The sequence below is a fragment of the Annulohypoxylon maeteangense genome (genome assembly GCF_022496945.1).
Source record: "Annulohypoxylon maeteangense strain CBS 123835 unplaced genomic scaffold GGS22scaffold_8, whole genome shotgun sequence".
Classification (NCBI taxonomy): domain Eukaryota; kingdom Fungi; phylum Ascomycota; class Sordariomycetes; order Xylariales; family Hypoxylaceae; genus Annulohypoxylon; species Annulohypoxylon maeteangense.
The window spans coordinates 882,903-905,536 of NW_025953255.1; the positions used below are offsets into that span (position 1 = coordinate 882,903).

At 47.3% G+C, this 22,634-nt stretch overlaps 8 protein-coding genes across 8 annotated transcripts; 4 read left to right on the top strand and 4 right to left on the bottom strand.

The window, feature by feature from the left end:
- The first annotated feature begins 206 nt into the window (after window positions 1-206).
- On the top strand, window positions 207-3,082 carry GGS22DRAFT_162987 (Spc98 family-domain-containing protein). The gene is made up of 2 exons (XM_047961296.1): window positions 207-396; window positions 449-3,082. Exons 1-2 carry the CDS (start codon window positions 325-327, stop codon window positions 3,029-3,031), a joined length of 2,655 nt encoding a protein of 884 aa, XP_047819023.1. The 5' UTR covers window positions 207-324; the 3' UTR covers window positions 3,032-3,082.
- Window positions 3,083-3,702: 620 nt separating this feature from the next.
- On the top strand, window positions 3,703-5,289 carry GGS22DRAFT_162988 (DUF572-domain-containing protein). Its single transcript, XM_047961297.1, has 6 exons — window positions 3,703-3,822; window positions 3,872-3,974; window positions 4,106-4,131; window positions 4,188-4,210; window positions 4,275-4,403; window positions 4,456-5,289. Exons 1-6 carry the CDS (start codon window positions 3,801-3,803, stop codon window positions 5,020-5,022), a joined length of 870 nt encoding a protein of 289 aa, XP_047819024.1. The 5' UTR covers window positions 3,703-3,800; the 3' UTR covers window positions 5,023-5,289.
- Window positions 5,290-5,299: 10 nt separating this feature from the next.
- GGS22DRAFT_162989 (uncharacterized protein) lies at window positions 5,300-7,832 on the bottom strand. Its single transcript, XM_047961298.1, has one exon. The coding sequence runs from the start codon at window positions 7,061-7,063 to the stop codon at window positions 6,791-6,793; it is 273 nt and encodes a 90-aa protein (XP_047819025.1). The 5' UTR covers window positions 7,064-7,832; the 3' UTR covers window positions 5,300-6,790.
- Window positions 7,833-11,292: 3,460 nt separating this feature from the next.
- GGS22DRAFT_188482 (S-adenosyl-L-methionine-dependent methyltransferase) lies at window positions 11,293-12,596 on the bottom strand (the record flags this gene model as incomplete). Its single annotated transcript, XM_047964730.1, has 3 exons — window positions 11,293-12,011; window positions 12,076-12,249; window positions 12,308-12,596. 3 exons carry the CDS (start codon window positions 12,594-12,596, stop codon window positions 11,293-11,295), a joined length of 1,182 nt encoding a protein of 393 aa, XP_047819026.1.
- Window positions 12,597-14,008: 1,412 nt separating this feature from the next.
- On the top strand, window positions 14,009-15,141 carry GGS22DRAFT_162997 (uncharacterized protein). The gene has a single exon (XM_047961299.1). The coding sequence runs from the start codon at window positions 14,135-14,137 to the stop codon at window positions 14,639-14,641; it is 507 nt and encodes a 168-aa protein (XP_047819027.1). The 5' UTR covers window positions 14,009-14,134; the 3' UTR covers window positions 14,642-15,141.
- Window positions 15,142-15,741: 600 nt separating this feature from the next.
- GGS22DRAFT_179776 (uncharacterized protein) lies at window positions 15,742-16,638 on the bottom strand (the record flags this gene model as incomplete). The annotated part of the gene is made up of 1 exon (XM_047963708.1): window positions 15,742-16,638. One exon carries the CDS (start codon window positions 16,636-16,638, stop codon window positions 15,742-15,744), a length of 897 nt encoding a protein of 298 aa, XP_047819028.1.
- Window positions 16,639-17,854: 1,216 nt separating this feature from the next.
- Window positions 17,855-19,130, top strand: GGS22DRAFT_163000 (CCR4-Not complex subunit Caf16). Its single transcript, XM_047961300.1, has one exon. It carries the CDS (start codon window positions 17,943-17,945, stop codon window positions 18,804-18,806), a length of 864 nt encoding a protein of 287 aa, XP_047819029.1. The 5' UTR covers window positions 17,855-17,942; the 3' UTR covers window positions 18,807-19,130.
- GGS22DRAFT_140126 (Mis6-domain-containing protein) lies at window positions 19,010-21,877 on the bottom strand. The gene is made up of 8 exons (XM_047958707.1): window positions 21,639-21,877; window positions 21,203-21,578; window positions 21,081-21,152; window positions 20,907-21,030; window positions 20,676-20,846; window positions 20,362-20,622; window positions 20,192-20,309; window positions 19,010-20,142 (listed from the first exon to the last, which is right to left on the bottom strand). The coding sequence occupies exons 1-8, from the start codon at window positions 21,715-21,717 to the stop codon at window positions 19,214-19,216; spliced, it is 2,130 nt and encodes a 709-aa protein (XP_047819030.1). The 5' UTR covers window positions 21,718-21,877; the 3' UTR covers window positions 19,010-19,213.
- Between the last annotated feature and the right edge of the window lie 757 nt (window positions 21,878-22,634).

A 22,634-nucleotide genomic window follows, 5' to 3' on the forward strand; every position in this document is an offset into this window, starting at 1 on the left:
TGTTACCGGCATTACCCCACACTGTATGACCTATTATCCCTGTAATTTGAGGACGCGTCAACGCGCATCAGCCAGTTTTCCAATCAAATTGATAAGGCTTTATGGCGTACATATGCATATATAGAGGTATGTACATATATGAAATATGCATTCTTAGAATACTACTTCTAAGTGAAGTTCCTTACACATAAGATCAACAATCAGAACCTGAACTTCACATGTATGAAGTTGCTATTTATAACAATTCATTTTATACCAACACCTCATTTCACCTAGGGAAGACTTCGTCTCAAACCTTGGCCTCGTGTCGACGGATGATTAAACATGGCATTCGCCGCCACATTGGGTGCGCTAACTGAAGAATTAGTTGAAGTTATCACATCAACATCAATTCAGGTAGGGATAGAAGTTACTTAGTAGCTAGTCAACCACACTCACATAGAAATAGTCAGATCCTCAGCGCTTCAATGTTCTGAAAGAATCAAGCCTGCGAAGCATTCGTTACCACAATTTTTTGCGCACGAATCAATTCGATGTTGAGGGAAAACTCGACGGTTTTGAAGAACATTTCCGTGTTGTCAATCGGGACAAGCTAGCTGATGCTTTAAGGGAGCGTCTAGATGCACTCTCCCACATCTCCAACAATTGGACGCCTGACATCCTCCAGCTATTATTACTGCTTGAAGATCAACCTATTAAAAAAACTAAGCTAGCTGATCTTGAATTACTCAAGGCACCGGAAGAGGATCCTGGCCCTCCCCTTCGATGGGAGGATATCTCTAAAGAGGGCTGGGATCAAGATCGCGATTTATGGAAAAACGCCAGATTCAATGGGGACAGCTCTGATGAGTATTTGGATGATATATCTAATATCTCAGCCGAAGATGAACTCACTTCAGTGTCGTCCACCGAGGCACAGTATCAGAAACTTCCCACGGATTTTATTATTAATTCTCAAAATGAAGACGGTCTAAGCCAGGTTCGTGAGACGCAACTTTGGAGGAATACCGTGCCATCAAAGGACGCAGCAGGTAGATCTCAGAAGATCATCATGTCAGAATTCCAGGCAGTACGCGAAGTGCTCTTCATGCTAAGTGGTCTGAAAAATACTCTATTTGACCCCCAAGGAGTCCCGTCTCTTCAATTTCAATTGAAATATACTTCGTGGGAAGTCTACAAAGCGCTGCTAGGTTCACTTAGCGAGGCGGGTCGGCAATTGTATATTCTCCGCGAATTCGCGAAGCACCCTCAACATGTCCCGCTTCTGCAAGTGTTTCAAGAGGCCGTCCAAACCCGTCTTCGGTCGTTCGACATCGAAATTTCAAACTTGCAACGCCGACATGTAGATATACAGGAAGATGTCGTCATCAGTATAGCAAGAGTCCTAGACGATGTAAACCCTCATCTACGACCCCTAGCTTCTCTTTCGGATATTGTTCACCAACTCCAAAGATCAAAATACCCTCACCCATTTCATTACCTAGAGCTTCTTTATGATTCTGCTAAAGTTGCTCAGTTAGAAGGAAACGATGTAGTATACGAATTCATTGCTACTTTGTTCTTCGAATGCTTTCAAGTTTACCTACGCTCTATTCGGCTTTGGATGGAAGCTGGAGAGCTTATCGAGGATGACAAAACCTTCTTCATTTCTAGTTCGTCAGGCCAAGTTCCCAAGAGCCAGGTCTGGGCAGATCAATTTACATTAAGGAAGACTTCTGATGGCATACTATATGTACCGCGATTTTTGCAACCCGCAGCGTCCAAAATCCTCATAACCGGCAAGAGTGTTGTTGTCCTCAAGCTTCTAGGGAAATATCAACCAACCAATGTTCAAACGCCGGAGTCATCCTTAGAAGTCAGTGGAAAATTGATGTCTACCTATGGAGCTTTTGCACCCTTCTCCGAGATTTTCAACGACACGTTCGATAAATGGATGGAGAGCAAGCATCATGCCGCATCTACAACTCTTCAACGAACCCTATTCGAATCGTGTAATCTTTGGTCGGTCTTAGATTCCCTCCGACATGTGTATCTTATGTCGGACGGTTCGCGATCCGATTCATTTACATTTGCGATATTCAACAATCTCGACCTCCTCAATGCTAATTGGCATGATCGATTCAACTTGACTTCTCTGGCTCATGAGGCATTCGATGCTCTTCCTGATGCTCATCAGATAGCCGTCAATGTATCTGCAGACGGTCTTAAAAATAATGTAACCGAAATTCGAAGATCTGTCCATGCAGGTCTACCATTTATCCGAATAATCCATCGCTTGTCTTGGCCAATTCGGATCATCCTATCAGATGAGAGCCTTACTCATTATCAAGCAGCCTTCACCTTTTTGCTACAACTCCGACGGGCAACTTACGTTCTCCATAAACATCGTTTCGTCTCTGATAGCATTTCGGGTACAGCAATCACATCGTCAGACCAATCAATGTACTATGGACTCAGGGCAAAGTTTCTCTGGTTCTGCAATATTCTTCATTCCTATCTTAACACATTAGTCCTAGAACCACTCACGGCGCAGCTTCACGAGACGCTCCGGCAGTCAGACGACGTAACTGCTATGGTCGCCTCGCACAGTGCATTCACAAAGCAGATGATTGGTGAAATGTGCCTGGGTGGCAAACTTGACCCTATCCGACAATGCATTCTGGACATGTTCGACCTCACCATCAGACTACAAGATGCACGCCAATTAGAATCCGAAAGAGAGCAAGAAGAGTTCCAAGAGCTATCACGGTTATCGGTGATGTCTTCGCCGATGAAGCATAAGAGGTATCTCAAGAGTGATGAGGAGGAAGACGAAACATTCCTTTTTGAACAAGACAAAAGTTTGATGATGCAAGATAAGGAGATGTCGTTTACGGAAGTTCTCAGGGAGATCCAAGCCGACTTTGATCGTCACCTGAAATTTATTTCCAGTGGCTTGAGAGGGGTTGCAAGAGCCAGTGGAGATACCGCAGCAGTAAAATGGGACACTCTGGCTGAAATGCTCGAGGTTGGGATACAGGGGCGTAGGTAGCCACAATAACTCATAGTTCCGATATCTCCAGGAACATGTCGCTTATGTTACCAAATATAATAATGGAACAGACTACGACATCCACGTACTACATCGAGATCTACCATAAGGTTATAATAAGCTTAAGCTGCTAGGCTGACAGCATGCCGGTTCCATTAAGGTCTCCAATGACATATGCTTACATTGTGCAGCCCGACAACCCAGCAAGTTGCCTGTTAAACCGTATAATCCCTTCTGTCAACCTTAGAATCAGCCTAATCCTGTATCTAGAATGTCTATTCATATTGGCATAGATGACGGGGCATTATCTGAGATCTTCTCTATGAGCTATGATTCTGAAATGACGGAGACTCCTACATAAATTAAGACGCTAACGATGACAAAGAGAGAAAGCCGATGAAAGAGGAACTCGGTAGCCCCCACTACAGAATGCTTGGCATGCATCATATCTTGGGGAAGTGGATCGATACGAAAATTGGAGATTTCGAATACGTACTGAAGTACATATGTACCTGAAGTTCCGAAAGCCTCGATTTCAGCCGCAGCGCTTCTTGGATGAGTAAGGAAATTGAGGCTGAATAATGCACGTGACCTGCGCCACATCCCCTTGGCCCACTCTATTTTATTTAGTGCCTGGGACTCACTATTATTCGCCTTATCACATCGCGACCATTCTCATCACCGATTCATCACTGCAAAACACTATATATGAAAATACCTATCCTCTGCCGAGCCCTTGTGACGAATCTTCATCTCCGACTAACGCATCATGTCTGAACGAAAAGTTCTCTGTATGTTTTACTCTCATTTTTAAACGTCTTGATTACTGACCGTATGCAGCCAAATACTACCCTCCGGACTTCGATCCGAGCCAGATCAAGAGAGTCAAGGGGCCTAAAACCGCCGGTCCAAAGGTCCAGACTGTCCGTCTAGCAGCTCCATTGGTACGTCAAATCCCCTACGTTTAGTCGTCCCTAGAACGATACTCCTGTGCAGTTACTGACCTGTGTACAGTACGTGATAATGTCCATATGAATATAGCTTGGAAGTGAGATGAATATTAACATTCAGTAGCTCGATGAAATGCACAACATGTGGAGGTATGTTATTTCCTGTCTAGCACCTCATATAAATATGCTTGTTAATTATCCGAAAGAGTATATCTACAAGGGCAGAAAGGTACGGACTTTTCACTCGGCATATTATATTCTAGGGGAAGACACATACTCACATAAACAACCAGTTCAACGCGCGGAAGGAGACACCAGTGGATGAGAAGTATCTCGGTATCCAGATCTTCAGATTCTACATCCGCTGTACAAGATGTAGTGGACAAATCACATTCAAGACGGATCCTAAGAACCAAGACTACGTACGTTCTAGCTGTAACCCCCCATTTCTACTATCTTTCTAACCAGCCCTAGGCCTGCGAAAGCGGCGCAAAGCGCAGCACAGAACCATGGCGCGTTGGCCGTGATGAGACAGACGAAGAGCGTCTCGATCGACTAGAGAAGGAAGAGGAGGAGCGCAACGCGATGGTAGAGCTCGAGGCCAAAACCGTAGATGCCAAGCGCGAGATGGCCGTCGCAGACGCCCTCGACGAGATCCGCACGCGAAACGCGAGGCTGGAGCGCGCTAACCACGATGGCGTGGAAGTAAGCGTTGCGATGCCAGCTGATGACGAGGCAGAGCGCCAAGAAAGAGAGGATGCGGAGGCTGCGAGAAAGGCTTTCGAGTTCGCGCGACAGGTGGAGAGTCTTACGGAAGATGTCATCGATGAGGAGATGGAGGATACGGGCGCGGCTTCGAGTTCGAGTTCGGCGGGTACACCCGCGTCAGGCACGCCTAAGCCGGAATTGGTGAAGCCTGCGCCTGCGGCGGCGAGTGCGACGGCTGCGGATATGCCGCCCCCGTCGTTCAAGCGCGTTGTTAAGAGGAAGAAGGATCACAGTGCTCTCCTCGGGATCAAGAAGAAGCCGTCTCTTGTGTAGGCTGATTGAAATTCGGGTTAGCCACGACTGCGATTACTGGGATTCATAGCATAGCAGGCGGTATTGGGTTGGCGTTCTATCATTGCATACGGTTGGTGTTTTCACCAATTAATTGAGATACATTCGAGTAGTACACTAAGTTCCCTAGACCCCTAGATCCCCCTTAAATTTGATTGGTCGCGGTCGCGATAGGTGTACCATCTACAGGGGACATAATCCAGATCTTGCTCATAATAATCTCGATATATTTAATGTACCCCAGTCGTATTAAATACGTATATACACTTCCAAAGCCTTTTTACACATAAAAAACCCCAGCCTCGGCACATTCCAACCAGTTTTCGTCGGGCGTGCCGCAGCGATGGCTTAGACGACGAGACGTCTCGGCAAATGGCCGATGACGTTCTGGCCCCGTCTAGTGCCGAAAAATTCCTGCGGCGAAGGCTGACCTAAGCCATCCAATCCTTAAACCGGGCTTTCTACGTAATCGTTCATCATTTTCTTGGATTCCTCGTTCACTAGCGATTTTAGGCGGCAAGTCCGGAGAGGCCTTTTGCTTGCACATGACATGCGAGTCGGCGTATTATAATAGCTCGGGTTGCTATTGTCTACGCTGCGCCGGTACAGGGTCGGAAGAGGGCGGGGAGCGCATTAAGCGTCGTATCCGACGAACCGCACTAATCGTGGAACCCGATTGGCTGGCCGAGGGTAGGGAGGTGAGGGAGGCTTCTCATAGCCCCTTTTGACGACCGACGCTTTCCCAGTGTTGGGGATACAACGTTTACGCATACTTACAATGGGATTCAATGCAGCCTGCCTGGAGTAAATTGACACGGTGTCATGGGCGTTGGTGAGTCAAAAAGGTCACGAGCAAGAAAAACGAAGAGTCATGGGATATTTAGAAAGTGATGTAGTTGTTAAGCTGATTGTTCATGATCGTCCCACCGACGCGGGATCATCGTCAGATATCGTATTCTCATACGACCGGCCTGTACGGCAAGTCGTTTATTGGCTTTGGATTGTTGCTTAGTTTACCGCCATCTTGTTGCTCGGCGATGGTGTGGCCATTCGCAAATGTTGCTGAGCGGCTCCTCTTGTTTGCCGCTCACTTATAACTCCAACTGACCCGACTCCTCATCGCTAAAACGTGGGTGACTTTGTAGTCACGAGCCCTCCATGCTGTTATGTTGAATCCCTCTCATGCGTGTACATCGCTTTCCTCGGGATGTCCTGAACGCCTCGCGTATAATATATGGCTTCGAAGCTCATCCGAGCTGAGCCGTGTTTTTTTTGTTGTTTAATTGCCGCTAGCTTGACGGCCGTGTACTGCAATACTGTGTACGTGTACGTTTTGTAAGCGACAACATATATGTGTATGAATATTATGTAAAACCCTTCAAATGCTCATGCCTCCTCAATCGTGATATTCAACTTCGCCTGGACTCCTCGACGATGACGAGCTACCTGAAGTGCCATTCGGTAGACTAGTAACTTCGGAACGTGGAGATCGGTTGCTTCGTCGACTTGTTGGCATATTTGCGGCCTCCATCTGTCTCTTTGTGTGTTGGTGCATTGACCGAGCGTAGCTTAATAGATCTACTGGCGGAGGGAGTGATGCCGGCATAGACATGTTGTAGCTGCTTCGAGACGACATTGTGAAGAATTGGTGATATACGGCCGGGCCGGATTAATACTTTAAGTGTTAAATAGTAGTTAAAATTGTAGAAGATATGAGGGAGACCGAAGCCAGTTGGTTAGTGATTTAGTGTTACCACACGATTGATACCTCAAAATGTAGCAACGACGACGGAAGGAGCGTGAGGTAGAAAGGTTTTATAACAGAAACGAGGATGGGAAAAGAGGGGAGGAAGAGTCTAGTGGGAATCGGGCTAGAGTTCAAAGAACGTGTTGGGTGTAGGGTGGCTTTGATAGACGAGCGAGAGGGTCTGGTTAGTGTACTGTACAGCGGTCGACTCCCACAACCTACTGCAGACAAACAGACTAGGAGTGCTATCGAAGTGAGATATGCGGTGATCGGCATGTAGGGGCGCCGTTTTAGTGCCGGGATGGGAAACCAAGCATGCAGGCTATGGCGTAAGTGAGAGGCGACAGGCCAATGACCGGGCCGGGGCCATTAGACGTTCGCCACGAGCAAGGCTGATGATGCATTGTGCACTAGACTTGCAGAGATTCATTACTACGTAGTTGATTGCCCATGTCACCACACCATCAAATTGGAAGGGAGGAAAGGGGTAATGCTTTAGAACTGGCATGTCATTCTGCATTCGGACACCGCTAGCGGGAGAGGGCATAAAGAAAACGGACGACTTGGGGGACTTCTGGGGCTTCTTGGGACCTCTGGGGCCTCTGGGGCTTGAGGGGGAATCATGTCTCGCCCGTGAAAGACTCCACTTGTGACGATTGGGAAAGACCCTGGCGATCTTGTCGTGACCATTGGACCTTTGAAGTCATCGCATATGTCATTCTATTGGCCACAATCTGCTTCATTGTACCGAGACAATAGTGGAGGTGCCGACGGGTCAGGCTTGCAGGCTTGTTGCCATGTAGCTAGTAGTACTGTTAGTACTGCTAGTATTGCTGGTACTGCTGCAGTGCTGGTACTGCTGATAGAATGTATGTGGACATAGTATTATACATCCATGGGATATTATGTAGACATATCGCATATGTATATTCAGGGTCCTGGCTGACCACGAGGCGTTTGCGTATCGCAGGTATTGGCAACAAACTTCAGCTTTAATGAGAATATTTCTTCTCGAACGACAGCTGGCCCATTACTCGAATTGGTCGATATGACGAAGGTTAACGAATAAAAGTCGTACACAGCTATGAACATATGAATTGTGAAGTTATGAATGTGACGTCATGGGACCGCTGTAATAAGATTGAATTTCGGCGAAGAATAAGCACGTGCAGGGATGGCGGTATAGTGGTACGCGGGTTTCCATCAAAACAACACATGTGTACTCTGTACAATGTACATACTGAGGTATTTTGTACATTGACTTCCAAGGTTCGTATTCCTGCTCGATTTGTCAATTTACTTAGGTATTTTAGTAACTTTAGATACTTGATCTAAGTAACATTTGTCTCTCGCTTACCAAGTAGTTAATATAAATTCGACAGGTAATTAAGAAGTGTCTCAAATTCAGGGAAGTTGTGCGACTTTCATTTTCATATCAATTCCATAAAAGTGGTGCACCAAGCAGGAACCGAAGGGCTGAAGGACCCCTAAAAGTCCGGACGATTCTAAGGATTCGTAAACCCGTGCTCGATGTAAATTCTCGACATGACTAGTGCTAATCGAGAATGGGCAGATAAGATATAAAGAAATTCATGATTGCTATTCTTAGAGCTATGTACATTGCCAGATTGCGCACCTTTAGGGCTATCGCAATTAGCAATTACATACTCTGTACACCTATGCATCGATCGGCAATGCGCATGTCTGCTGTTCGAAATATTGCCTGGTGGACCATCACCCCATATCCACGGTCTAGATGTGGTATGTAAAGTTCCACTGAGGGTGCGGGCAGGTGAACCGAGGACGGCGGCACACGAGTTGACGAAGGGATCGAAGGGTAAGGGTAGGTACATAATAAATTAGTCCGTAACACTGTGCACCGCAACGCAAATCGGGCTATCGGGCTGCATTTTAGTATGCGCTGCAATGTTCTAAGGTTAGGATAGGATCCGGGTCAAGCGGGATGCACGTCAGTCAAGAGCAGGCAGGCTGACAGGCAAGCGAACCTGTAAAAGGCTGAGGTTCATTAACCGCAAGCCAAAATAGGGGTCTAAGGGGTACAGCAGATCTACCTAGCGGTACCGATTCCAGGTGAGGTATGGTTGCAAGCGAATTATCTTCGAGAAAGGTATGTCTAGACGCCCAGACGCTATAGATGAAATGATAGGTTGTGAGTTCAAGATTGTTTGCTTTCTGCATGTATGTAATGTCAACATTGAAATATTGGCAAACAATACCTGGCAGCCTGGGTACTTACCCATGTACCTAGTAGAGCGGGATGCCGCTAGTTTACGCCTACAGTCAATATCCGACCTCTTACTTCCTTGATACTGATACTTTTAGTGGCAGGATCAATCGCATCTTTCAAAAATGGCTGACAACTTTATTTTCATTTTAGCTTTTTTAGTTGTCCCCTGTGCCCCTGTTTTGTCAGATCCGTGAGGTCAGTATTGGTCCGTGCTTTTAGCATCGGCATGCCCCCTGTCCCTGTGGACGGGAACTGCCAGGTAGAAGCCTAATGATGTCAGCTACTACCTAGCACCGAAACCTTCTTCGTTAACTCCCGCTGACTAAAGTTTATCTTCTCTATGCCTCAATACCGTAACTTACACTGCTCCAGTACTTGTTCAGAAACACGCATATCCTGGTATTTGTCACCAATTATCCCGTCTGCCAGTTGAGTTGTGCTGGAAGAAGTTTTGGTCTAATACCATGCCAACATATCAACATACCAACATACTCGTATTGACCTCCACCAACCCTATTAGATTGACGCCACTACGCCGGGAAGAATGGAATGGCTGCATCCGCCCGTCGTGCTAGAGGCTCGATTCAAGCCCTCGCCACTGAACAAGCCATCTAAAACCTTCGCTGCCAATCTGACCTCACTCGTCTCCAGCAATCCCACGTGATGACGAAATATGAGGTAAATCATAACGTCGTTAGCCACTGTGTCCCTTCTAAATAGTCCGAAACCAGCCACCAATATCAGCTCGCATGAGATCCTTCCGTCCAGCTGGTATCGTTAAGTGATGCTGTTGAACAGCTTGAACTCTGCCCGTGTTCACTCTCGTGAAGCATGACATATGAGTCTGACATCAGACTAATCTCTGACTAACTTCTGACTCTCCCCGGCCGTCTGCATTGTTTCGCTAATCGTATCAGAGAATTAAGTTCGCAGACGATGTTAGCATTGATTGACTCATCGATACACGTCCTTCCAGTCTTCGTTCGTGCTGCTTGAATCGAGCTAGAACCTCCCGTCCACATCACAAAACAGAGAAAACGGTCGTCGATGATCACGATGCTCTATCTGGATCCGGTAGCCTAATTCGGAAGTCGTACGTCACACGATAAGCGAACAAGCTTTGACAGTAAGGAGTGACCTCATCCCATCTGTGTCTGTAGCCATCACCCGAACTAGCTCCATCGGAGCATTGTTCATTTGTGCAACAACCAGACTGCCAGAGAGAAAACGCGGGAGATACATGACCATGATTTTGCAAGCTCGTGGACAAACTGTCTTGGTCATTCAGTCACCATAGGAGTTCCCGCCCCGTTCTCAAAATAGCCCGAAGTTACTACCTACCCAGGTCTTAGGTAGGTATTGATGGACAATAGAGTAACACGAACCGTCTCGCTCTAATTTTTCGCTCCGATATATTTCATTCAAAGCACACCCTAGCCCAAGTTCATGTCAATGAATTGGCAGATCGTTACTCCCGTGTTGTGTGACCTTGCGGAGAAGACGGTTGGGGATTTGGGGCGTTTACACCGCAAGTTGCGAACCGCCTTCTGCCATTTAAGTTAACATTCCATATCAAGGATTTTAATACGAGTTCGGAGTCTTCCAATACTAGAACGATAAACTTAACTTGAACCCCGTTATTACCTGCGCGACATCTTAATAAATATGGCGGTATTGAGTCACATAGAATACTTTGATCATCTCTCCGATGCCGTTCGCCTACAGTAGCAGAGTAGTACAATGGCGGACTGGATCGATATGAAGTGGAGAACATGCGACCCCATCAATATCCATCGCTACCTAGCACTATGTAGTAGGGACAACGACATGTTTCCAATTGGTATTTTGAGGAACTGTCTTACTTTACAACGACATAACACCCTCAACACCTACTCATACATGCGGCACCGAGGATCTGCTGACTCATCTCAGTTGCACATTGACCCACCTCTCACACCTCCGAATCCCGCCCCGTCTGTCTTGTTCTGAAGCAGGGCCGGTCGGTTAGGTTTTTCAAGCAAGCAGACGGGGTTATTGCGACCTGGAATTCTTCCTTGTACTAAGTATTCCCCCATTTCATTTTCACTACTCTCCTTGAGAATAAACCAATAATTCCCTTGATCTTGTCGCACTAGATCGTGATGGCATGTACATGCTAACGATAAGTCACTTTAGCTTCCATGCGGGGAAAACCTCTATTCGTCTAGGGCGCTTCGATAAAAAAATCCATATTCACACCACATTAACTAATTCAGGATTAGATTAATTCTGCTTCAATAACACCCTCCATAGCCGCCGGTCGCTTCCAGATCTTGACGATTCCCAACCCGGCGCGACTAAGGAGGGCATCCCACTCCTTTACCGTTCTCTCTGCCGAAGATGAACATGCCAGCATTGTCAAATCTGACGTAGTCGTACGCAGCGACGGCTTGATATTCTCTACCATGCATTCGTGAATCAATGCCTTGGAGTACCCCTTTTCCATGGCAGCAGCGACGACTTTCAAAATTTCGGCCGCCCCGTCATCCGGCCAGTCGTGGAGAACAGTGTGTAGGAAATAAGCTCTGGCTCCTTTCACCGGCTGTGGAGTGAAAAAGTCATACGGGCATTTCGAGATGATCTTGTTGCTTATATGTACGTCTCGAAGAACTCCAGGAAGGTCTTGTAATATCAGGCTACCTTCCGGAATGTCCGGATGTCTGAGCCGGAACTTCTCCAAGTCGTGGCCCTTGCTCCCACCAATATCAACTACTAGAGCTCTACCCGGTTTAGCACCTTTTATGAGCGTATTCGTGGGATAGACATCTGGCCAGGCCACCATGCTTCCTTTCGAATGGCACTCCATTGAATGGGTAAATTCCTCAGTACGGACTGGGTCGGCTATGATGTACTCGAAAAAAGAAGTGTCGGGTCCTTTGACGTGTTGTATGACACCGTTCTTATCATCAATTGGATTCTTGTATCCCGTCTTCCTCACTAAGTGTTACGTATAAGTACGAGTCGAACTTTCTCATATAGAGATAAAACACAAAAGACGTACGAAACGATGGCATCCCGCCAAATACTACCGCAGTTATATCGTGATATAAGGTCCCATATAGGGCTGGAAACGAGGGATCAGTCCCTAGGGTCGTCGCCCATGCGGTAGGAGCATAGGTATCCTCTGCCGTCTCTATGAGAAGATGTTGCGCAGCGAGCTGTCTCACAATTCGTTCTTCCCATCGGTAAGAATTAGCTAGTATAGATCATCACTCAATAAGAATTACACTAACTGATGAGCGTAGGATCTGTATCCGTAAGACTAGCAAGCTCGACACTCGTTTGTGGTTTGCTTCCATTTTCTACCCATTTCCTAAAGACGCCGACATCGATAAGGGTCTTGGTGGCGGCATTGGTGCACGGGTTTACCCAATTGTGGTTTAATGCGATATCCCACGGCTTCCTTACTCTTACTAAAGCGTCCATGATGAGATCTTCTGCTCGCGACCGGTCGTCTTCATTTGGGAAAGAGTCGATGTCAATGTCGTCAAGGACAGCGTACAGGCGCTCTAGGGCAGACATGATGAAGTTACAATAAAGGTAGGTATAATCGCGAGATATAAATGACTAATAACAAGAAGAGCTCTCCGAAACAACAATCGCCCAAAACTCTAAGATCAGTAAAACAAGGAAAAAGTTACGGGAAATAATGGTCTAGGGCTAAAAACTGTCTAGAACTTGGAGGTAATCTAGAAGATGCAACCATTTTCTTCTATGCCTATTAATAACGCAGCGTCCCCCATTGATTGAGATATGCCGTTGTAGTATTAACTGCAAGGACAGATCCGGCTACCACGTCCCTTCCGCCTAAGAGTGACGCTCTCTTTGAATCGAAGAATGTATCTTGTCTACAGCAATACATTGATTAGACGGGACACGGCATTTGCAATTGTCGATCTACCAATTATCCATGGTCGGCTTATGTCAAGAAGATGGGTATAGCACCATCGCAAAGGGCTGTTAGTCGACGGCACTCATTCGGACAGATCAGTCCTGAGCATACTATCAGTGGCACAATTCAAGATACTTACCAAACCGTCGGGTCGCCAATTGTCACTACAATGCAAATGTACTGTCAATCAAAGTTAGGCAGAAAAGCAATTGGTACTGGCGACTAGGCTGTCGTCCTATGCATTACTCTTCAAGCCTGCATGTGTATTGTGCATTCTTCAATTTGGTTTGTTATGCCATTGCTATAAAGCCTTTCCGATATCCACAGCGATGAATTTCTCCGTGCGTTGCCTATCTAGAGGCGAGACAGAGACAAAGCAACAATCCCATCAGCGTCAATCCAGGACGGCAGGATAAAAAGAGCGAGGAAAGAAAGAAAAGCACAGCGAGAAGCAGAAAAGCCATCATTCCACCACATCTCCATCCGCAGTTCCTTCAATGGATTAACCGTGAATCAATACCAACCACGGCCATCGATCTGCTCAGCCGCAAAATACGCGGCCTGCCAATCCACCTGGATGTGGCCATACCCATCGTAATACGCGAACGGCGCCAACAAGCGATTCCAATCCGCGTCCGAGATGGCATTGGGGGTCGTATCCATCTCGAAGTCATCCACAGGATGATCGGCGACTTGCGGATAGCCCAGAGCTGGCGCGTCGTCGGGGTCTGGAAGCAGACGGTCCTCGGGGTGGTCCGGTTGCTACTCGGGCTCTCCCCCAACAGGCACATTCTGCAGCCAGTGCGCAACGTAGGGGTTCTGTACGAAGAGAACTCTACCCTGTGGTTGCTGCTGCTGCTCCTGCTCTTCTTCTTGTCCTTGTCCTCCTTGGGCTACGGACGGAGGGTTTACCGAGCGCGGCGGTGGCACGTAGTACACGGGCGAGGGAGGTCGCTGGGCTGCTAATACGTTGGGTCCGTGCGGGGGTGGGACTTGCGACTGGCGGCGAAGAGGGGACAGGGGATAGTCGTTCTCGACCTCTTGTAGCGGTCGACGCGGGTAGTTGGGGAAGGTCGGGGGCGGAAAGGAGGGTCCCGCGGGGTTGTAGTTGAGTCCGGGGTTGAGCTGTCCCTGGGGGATAGGTTGTCGTGGGACCACTTGCACGGGGATGCCATACGGGGGATGTACAGGCATGGGCATCCCGTTCGCTTGGCGGGGTGCGTTGCGAATGGCTTGGGCACGGGCACGGGCACGAACCAGTAGGAGGAACTGCTGTCGGGTAAGGGGGATCGAGGTCGGCTGCAGCTGCTGGTTGGGCGGAGGCACCGGGGGATATTGGTTCATCCCCTGTGTATTCTCAGGGCCCGGGCGGCTGGCTAATCTACGCCCAGACTGGTTACCTGCCGCGGGAACTCCAGGATTGGCAGGTCCCACCGCGTTTCTTCTTCCAGCGGGAGCAAGGAGTCGTTGTCTAGGCGCCCCCGAGGCTCGAGCTTGGACCCTAGGAGCACCAGCGCCAGCTTTGGCCTTTCCCTTTTTCTTCGCCGGCTGCTCTTTCTTGGTTCCGGTCTTGTCGAGAGCTCGCTTGTTGCCGCGACCGCCGGGTTTCTTGCCGTTGTCATCACCACCGGGACCACCGGGACCACGGCGTGCTGTGGTATTAGGCATGTTGTAGTCTGTTTATATAGTAGTTAGCAAACAAAATCGTGGTGGATATAAAGAAGTATCGTGATAGAACGGCGTGAGGATTTGTTTTACTTACGATGGCTGAGGGACAGACGCGTCGACAAGATTGGTGTTTTATTGGTCTATCGTGCGTTGGAAGTATGAGTGTGATATTGTGAAATAATCGCGTAGTTCAACTTGAAGTTGGGAGCTTGGTACGAAAATCACAAAAACGGCGAACTCGGCGAGTTGGGCGTGAAAAAAAAAAACTGTAATAAGTTAGTATGGCGTGAGGACATTAGTGATGTAGATGGGTTCGCGGTATGTGGGACGTCGTTGATAGCTTGTGCGTGTGGTGGGCTCTCGTATGGTAGGTGACGGGAAAGGAACGAGGATTAACATACCTGAATAATTTTTTCTCGACCACAAAGAGGAAGGAGGCGACGAGTAGGGTCAAGAGGGACTGTTTCTTATACCTCTACGAATTTCAGATGTCGAAATTGTCAGTCATGAAACTGAGCGTGGCGTGCAGATGATTTATTGATAGCCAGCTCCGGGATGTCATGAAATGTGATATAAGAGATGACGATGAAGGAGACGAAAAAAGAATTGATCACGTATGGGGTGTGTAGAATCAAATGTGTAGGTTTTTCGAATCCGACGAAACGAAGGGGAAGACGGTGGGTAGAATGATGGTTGAGAAAAGAGAAAAATAATTCGGGAGTACAAGGTTGAGTAGAATGCATCTATATACGGGTGGCATCCCTAGACCTTAGAGTGCTAGCGACAGCTAGCTTCTCGTACCCTTCCTCCCAAATCAACACCTTACTTGGATGACTAAGCTACTGTCTAGCAGATGTTCTATTATCGTAGAAGTCGCAGTGTGCATGTGACCAATTCAGAAGAGGGACAATACGGCCAGGTTCAGCCAAATTAAAATTCCAAGATTGTCTGTCGATTTATCTTCCCATAAACCAAACATATAGCAGTTCAATTGTTGCATTCTTCCAGCCCCTATTCTGCCAATATATCAAGAACCTCCTGAATCATTATTTTCATCAGTTATATAATATGATAGGCCTTTTATAGTCGATATGCTCTTATTCAGTCCTAGTCATAAAATACTAGGCACCGAACCTCTATGCTCTGTCTTCCAGGTGCGTCTTGGGGTGTTTGAGGATCAACGAAAGCCGTATGCGGCGTCCTCACCGCGATTCCCTCTTTCCCCTGTGGCTGTCCTTCACCCCAAGAGTCGTAGCACTTCAACAGCAACACCTCATCCGGTGTCATGTCCTTCTGATAGTAGAATTTGTGGGCCGTATTTGGTGCTACGGACATCGTCTCTCCTCGTACTTCATATCCCTCTGCCGAGTGCAACTTAGATTCGTCGGGACGCACTTCCTTCCCCCTGTCATCATTGTCCGTTGCGAAGTCCTCGCGTTTGGGATAGAGCAAATTTACCGGGACAAAATCATCCAGCTTCGTTGTACGCCAATCGATGACAGCCAGAGGAAAGTCGCTCGCAGGGTTCTCTATGGGCCGCCACACGTTGATGATTTGAAACCGACCCTTTAGGAGTTCTTCGGCCTCGTCTGCTGGAAGGTGTCGCCGCACGCGCACTTCGGCCGCGGCAGGCGTTTGGTCGACATGGACTTGCTGAACTGGGGCTCTGGCCGCTTCGGGCGTTCGTCTCCGAATAGTGTGGTCGAATATGACTACCCTCTTGATGCCGGGTATCCGTTTCTTCAACAGATCTTCGACCTCTTGGTAGTATCCACTACGTATAGCAGCGTCATCCTTGAAAGCCTTCTCACTGGCTGGTTCCTTGTATACCGCGAACCCAGAGTTATCAGTAGAAAAGTCGCTTTCATGCCCCCTGAGATTATTTACTGAGCGCTTATGTTCAGCTAATTTGAAGGAGCTAACGTCGGCGTCGACCTTCACCCACGGCTTTGTCCCTTCTGGAACTGCCGACACATCGATATGTTTAAAGATAGCGGTTGTCATGTTGGCTTTCCGTGGTAATATGGAAAAGATCGATTGTTTTGAATTGCGATACAATGTTCGAATTAGAGTTCGTCGAGCTACGGCTGGTAATAAAGTCATGAACTAAGGGATCTTTGGGGTATCTGCACCAGTTTGCGGGATTGCGTTTGATAACACAGCAATACTAGGTCCTCTGCGGCGATAGTCAGGAGTTATATACTGCTATATCATTAGTAAGTCGATTACTTGTCCCCTATTTAGGAGTTATCGTATGGTGGCAACTAAAATCGCCTTAATAACATCACCGAAACGATAGAACGAATTAGAACATTACTAATTGGCATTGCGTGCTCTGGGGTAGGAATCGAATGGCCAATCCAGATTCGACCCCAATTATATTCCGAGGTTATTTCTAAGCGTGGGGAAATGTAGTCCCAGTTTAGTAGCACCGCTAAGCCATTGCATGCATACGATACGCACACATTTAATATCTAGTACTTCTACTGATAAAAAGTTAACCACGAGGTAGATGTTTATTATAAACAAAACAGCTAAGTTGTGATTTGAATGATAGGAGTTTCGACATTATCTAGGAGAGCCACGGACTGGCAACGAGGAGAAATGATATAAGTAATCACTAAAAGAAATGTTAGCATTATACGATTCATTGGACCAGTTATCAACCTGTTTGATCAATCCTGAATAAGATGTAGATGCTATTGAGTTTTTGAAATCGAAGTTCCTGAATAGAAATGTTCACGGTTGACGTAAAAAGGGGTAAAGGGGGGGAGACTCAGGCAGTGTTACACCAACCAAGGGCTTTGACGAACCAGAACTACCTACTGGGCAAGTACCTTACAGAGTCTAATCTTTCATATATTATCCGAAAACAAGGAAATTATATTGTTATAACTTATCGCCTTGTTTTCACGACGTAGATATTTCTACTTGACCTAAGAGTTGGCAAGGAACACAGGGCTTTTGTTGTTACTAGAGGCGGACTTACCTATATATAGAAGGAATTTTAAATATAGAATTAGTCGCGTTTGTACTTAGGTACCTACTCATTTTATTAGATTGTGTAATGACGTCGTCTTTGGAAACCAACATCCGTACATCTATATCCTACGTACTCCGGCGGGAAGCAACGTGCCCAATCCGCACTGTCTACACTGTGTCCTGAAACCATATGGTGTCACATCGTCAACCAGGACCCACAATTTCCGCATCGGAAAAAGTTCATAAAGTCATCGACGAAACTCGTATCGGTCATTTCTCCTCTCTCCCACTCCCTCCTTCCCATTTCCAAACCCAAAACCGCTAAAATGGCGCCCCCAGATATCACCGTCACTAACCTCACATACACCTTCCCGGACTACCGGACCGGCATCCGGAACATATCCCTCAGCGTGCCACCGCGCAGCCGCACGCTTCTAATCGGCGCCAACGGTGCCGGAAAAACAACTCTACTCCGCCTGTTAGCGGGCAAGCGGCTTGCGCCGGGAAACAGCATCAGCGTGTCGGGCGTAGACCCGTTCAAAGAGGGGCTGGAAGGCGTGACGTACCTAGGGCTAGAGTGGGTACTGAACCCGATCGTGCGGACGGACATCGGCGTCGCGGAGCTGCTGCGGTCTGTCGGCGGGGACGCGTACCCGGAAAGGCGGGACGAGCTGCTGGGGGTGCTGGACATCGACATCGCGTGGCGCATGCACGCCGTCAGCGACGGCGAGCGGAGGCGCGTGCAGCTCGCCATGGGGCTTGTACGCCCGTGGACTGTGCTCCTGCTCGATGAGATAACCGTAGATTTAGACGTGTTAAGCCGTGCCGAGTTTCTTGGCTGGCTGAAGCACGAGACGGAGATTCGGGAGTGCACTATTGTCTACGCGACTCATATACTGGATAACCTCGCCGGATGGCCGACTCATCTTGTGCATATGCATTTAGGCACGGTGCGGGAATGGGGACCCACGGAGCAGTTTTTGGGCGAGGCGGAGGGGAAGAATACGGGGAATAGTCGACTAGGAGAGTTGGTTTTGGGGTGGTTGAGGGTGGATTTGAAGGATCGGGGGCCGAGGAATCAGCAGAAGATGGGGACGGAGGGGTTGACGTATTCGCAGGGTGGTCTTGGGGGTTACGGGCTCGAGAGTAGCGAGTCGAAACAGAAGATTGGGTTTGGTGGGAGTTCTTAAGGCGGATTCGAGCGATGGTTGTGTTTTGGTGTAGTCGGATGCGTTAGGGGGTAGGCAGGTATGCGTGGTTGGATATGCACTTAACTTGCATGGTATGGCGCCCTTTCAACATTGGGATGGGGTGATGACAGATGGGAATGTTTAGCGGAAAGGGGGGCGTTTTGGAACGAAACGAAATGAATGAACGAGCATTAAGGATGGAAACGCTCGAAATTGATTTTGGGCGGCTATTCGTTATTTAAAAGATACCCTTTCAACAGGATAGCATTTCTAGGGACTGGACAGAGTCAGACAAAGCATTATATTCGCATGATTATCTACGTATTATTACTCATTGAATTTGTATTGTGGGTATCGAACCTGAGATACACTTGCAATAACCAAATCTTGCGGGAATCGTTAAACGGCTATTTTGCAGCTTCTGTCATCAGAGACCTCCTTCTCATTACGTTCGTCATTGTGTTGTACATCAACTCCCCAACGCCGGCCATGCCCTGTCGTTCTAGGTAACTTAGCACGCCGAGACGATAATCATCCCAACCTACTCTTAGCCCACCCTTATTGGCTAGAGCATTGAGGCTGGCACGAGTCACGGGTCCGGCATGCCTGATGCTGAGTTCGCCCTCATTCTGCCGTAGTTCCTCGTCTTCTAGCTCGCGGAAATGAGAGATTGCCGAGAGGCATAAGACTGGTGAATACGACAGAGAAAAGAGCGATGAGAGCGAATTGCCCATGTTGAGGTTGTTGACGTAAGACATGAGATCGTTCGTAAGTATTCTAGATACCAAGCAGCCGTGGGCATTGACATCATTGTTGTTGAAGGCGCGCGACCGCCAAATACAATTGCAGATGTCCATGAGAAATCCGTTAAACTCGTTGATATATTCCGAAGTATATGCAGAACGAGACGTAGCCATGGCCTTTTGAAACCCCGCCTTATACTTTGACAATAATGAACAGAGTCGAGCTAAAGAACTCGGGGCGAAGCTGAAATGAAGGATATATACCAATGGGGAAGGCGGTATCATTATTCGAGTATGAAGTAAAAGCTTCGGGTCTGAAGCAAGAACTGATGTCTGTTCGTAGAAATCCAAGACCTTCGAGTGCGTGGAGGCGGTAGGAGACGTCTGAACTAAGGTGAGACAGAGATCGTTGACGTGGGTTATCAGACCAGCAACAATATCCGATGCTTGATTTGATTTCTCTTGAAGTGATGCCAAGTGAATAGTCCATCGCCGAAGTAAATTCGTATAGAAATCAAGTAGCTGCAATTGGGAATCTGTAGTGTTGTCAAGGATCTTGACTTCGAGGGGCTGCAAGATGCTGGCAAATAGTTCTGGGTTGTATTAGCTTTATAGAATCATGATTGGGGTTGCATTTCTAACCTGAAAAGTTGAGTAATGGCAAATATGACAGTATTGCTAATACTAGGTCCTGTCCATCCTGGCCGTTCCATATCTTGAGATACTCGCTGAAGAAGGCCAAAAATATAGGAGGGAAGGTCTAAGGAGACTGTTAGTCAAAAAGTTTAATATGCGGTTACATGGACACATACCCTAGTACTAGAGGCATAGGCTTTCAGCATTTCTAAGCAATCACTAGGGTCTACGCCACCCTCTCCACTCATTAAATCCTGCCCATATGAAGCTAGCCAGCTACTGGCTCGTTGGTGAGCTTCACTATGTGGTTTCAGGGTTAATAACTTTTGGAGTAATGGATCTCCAAGGACTGCGATTAGCTGGTTTGGTAACTCAATCTTTTCCAAATTGTTCACTAAGCCATCTACATTTTCTATTTCCTCGAGTGTGATAGAGTTCTGATAATTGTTTAGTTCAAGTTTAACATCTATAAGGTCTAGGTAAGACTTACCTCTGTAGCGTTTGAGGTGTGCACTTCGGGGAGTTGAGTAGAACCCTTGCCACGTGTCCTATTTCGAGCTACCCTGAATGCTTCTAGAGGTCGTTCTGAACGGTCTGTTGTTCGCGCTGCGTGGGCCGCTTGGATCTCATCTAGTCTCTCGCGCCATTGAGGGTCTGGGTGCTGTAGAAATGATGAGCGATGACCGACCCGATTTTTTCATTTAGAGTAGGATATATATACCTTGAAAGTAGACGCTTTCGCACGAGTTACTTCTCCTACGATAATCTCGGGATAGTAGTCTTTAAACACTCGAAGTAGTCCAGTTACGGCAGGATCATTTCCCGTTTGCCTGGATAAGGATAGACTAGAGGAGAATAAGCGGTGATAAGAGTCACGTTAAACCAAAATACTCACAGACTCTGAATTCGATAAGGCCTCACATGTCGACGTCGGGTAATAAGAGCCAGTAAATGGCATAATTGTTTCCTGAGAGTGTCAGCGACTCACGTTGTAGAAGGTTATATAGATGAACAAACCTAATTGCGGCGGTATCGAGTAGATTGAACAGAACGGGGTAGGCACGCGAGAGGATAATCTGATTATCAATGATATGGTATATCATAACGAGCCATTTTAAGAGTGCCCCCTGAATGGCAAGAGATGGTTTCAGCTTGCCATGCCCAAGAGAACCGATTATCCTGACGACAAAATCTGCGCTCACAGCAGCAGCTGGGAAAAGATTTCTCAAAATGTTTCCAAGACTTGCTTGGTCAAGAAAAGTCGGAGTTGTGACCAGATCTATGAGCTGGCTCAAGTCCTCTGGAAGGAGGCCTTGCTCATACGACAGTGAGGTCAACTTTTCTACAGTTGGTTTCACACTGCTTCCACGTTGCTTTGCCGTTAATTTAGACGCTTTAAGAATTAGTACATTATTGTTATTACAGTAAAAATCACCGATTAGTGAAATCTTACCTGCAACCACATCTGAGAGGGTATCTCGAAGGTCTTGCATCCCCTGAAATCCATCATCGTCATCTTGATAGCCCGACATGATGGGTGACTCAATTACGCTCTGAAATTCGATCAGCCACCAGAGTAACGTGTCTATCGGCACGAAGCGGAATGAATATCCCGGATCCCTTGTTCTGTACACTCAGCCTTACATTGGATCATACTGACGAGCTTGACGCGTTTTTAAGGAACGTTGAAGGCTTGGACGCGCCGAGGCGAAGTGAAATGATTGGATCAAGCCCTAGGAGGATAAAAATATGGGGCTAATACCGGCACGTCCGAAGTTAAAGCGACCCATAAAAATGACGCTAAACGACACTCAGATCCCGAGGCTAGGGCTGCTAGGATTACAGCGGATCTTAGCGCCATTCTAATCCTGGAGCTGTGAAAGACGCGTCGCGTCCAACGATGTACCTAAGTACCTATATTTACCGTCAATAGGTATTTTCTCAACTTTCATACGCTACTTTACGAATTTTCTGAATCGGGGTTCTTGAATGGCCGTGATTGGGTGGTTTATTCCGCCGTCTTCCGGACTCTTACGGCTCTTACATGTAACCTGCAACTGTGCCCCCTGAAAACAGTCTGTAAGGATGGTATCCAGTCGCTCGGTCGTGAAATGGCAACAAGTAGCGAAAGCAATGATCTACTACTCCGTACTATGGTATATCTTTCGAACATAGAGGTCTATAGTAAGATGCATTGGCCTTGCATGTCTAGTATGCCCGAATTCTTATTCGGTATAAATGGAGTTATATGGAGCTGCTAACACCACTTGGCCGAGCAGTTATGAGTTACTATAATTGCATGATCGAATGATAAGCTGCGTTGTGCTTGGGAGATTCCTGATAAGACACGTAGTTAGACTTATTGTACTGCCTCTGTTGGATATAAACGATATAGTGGATTAGCTCTCATGCATACTAGGTAGATAGAACTGACGTGGACGCTTTGAAA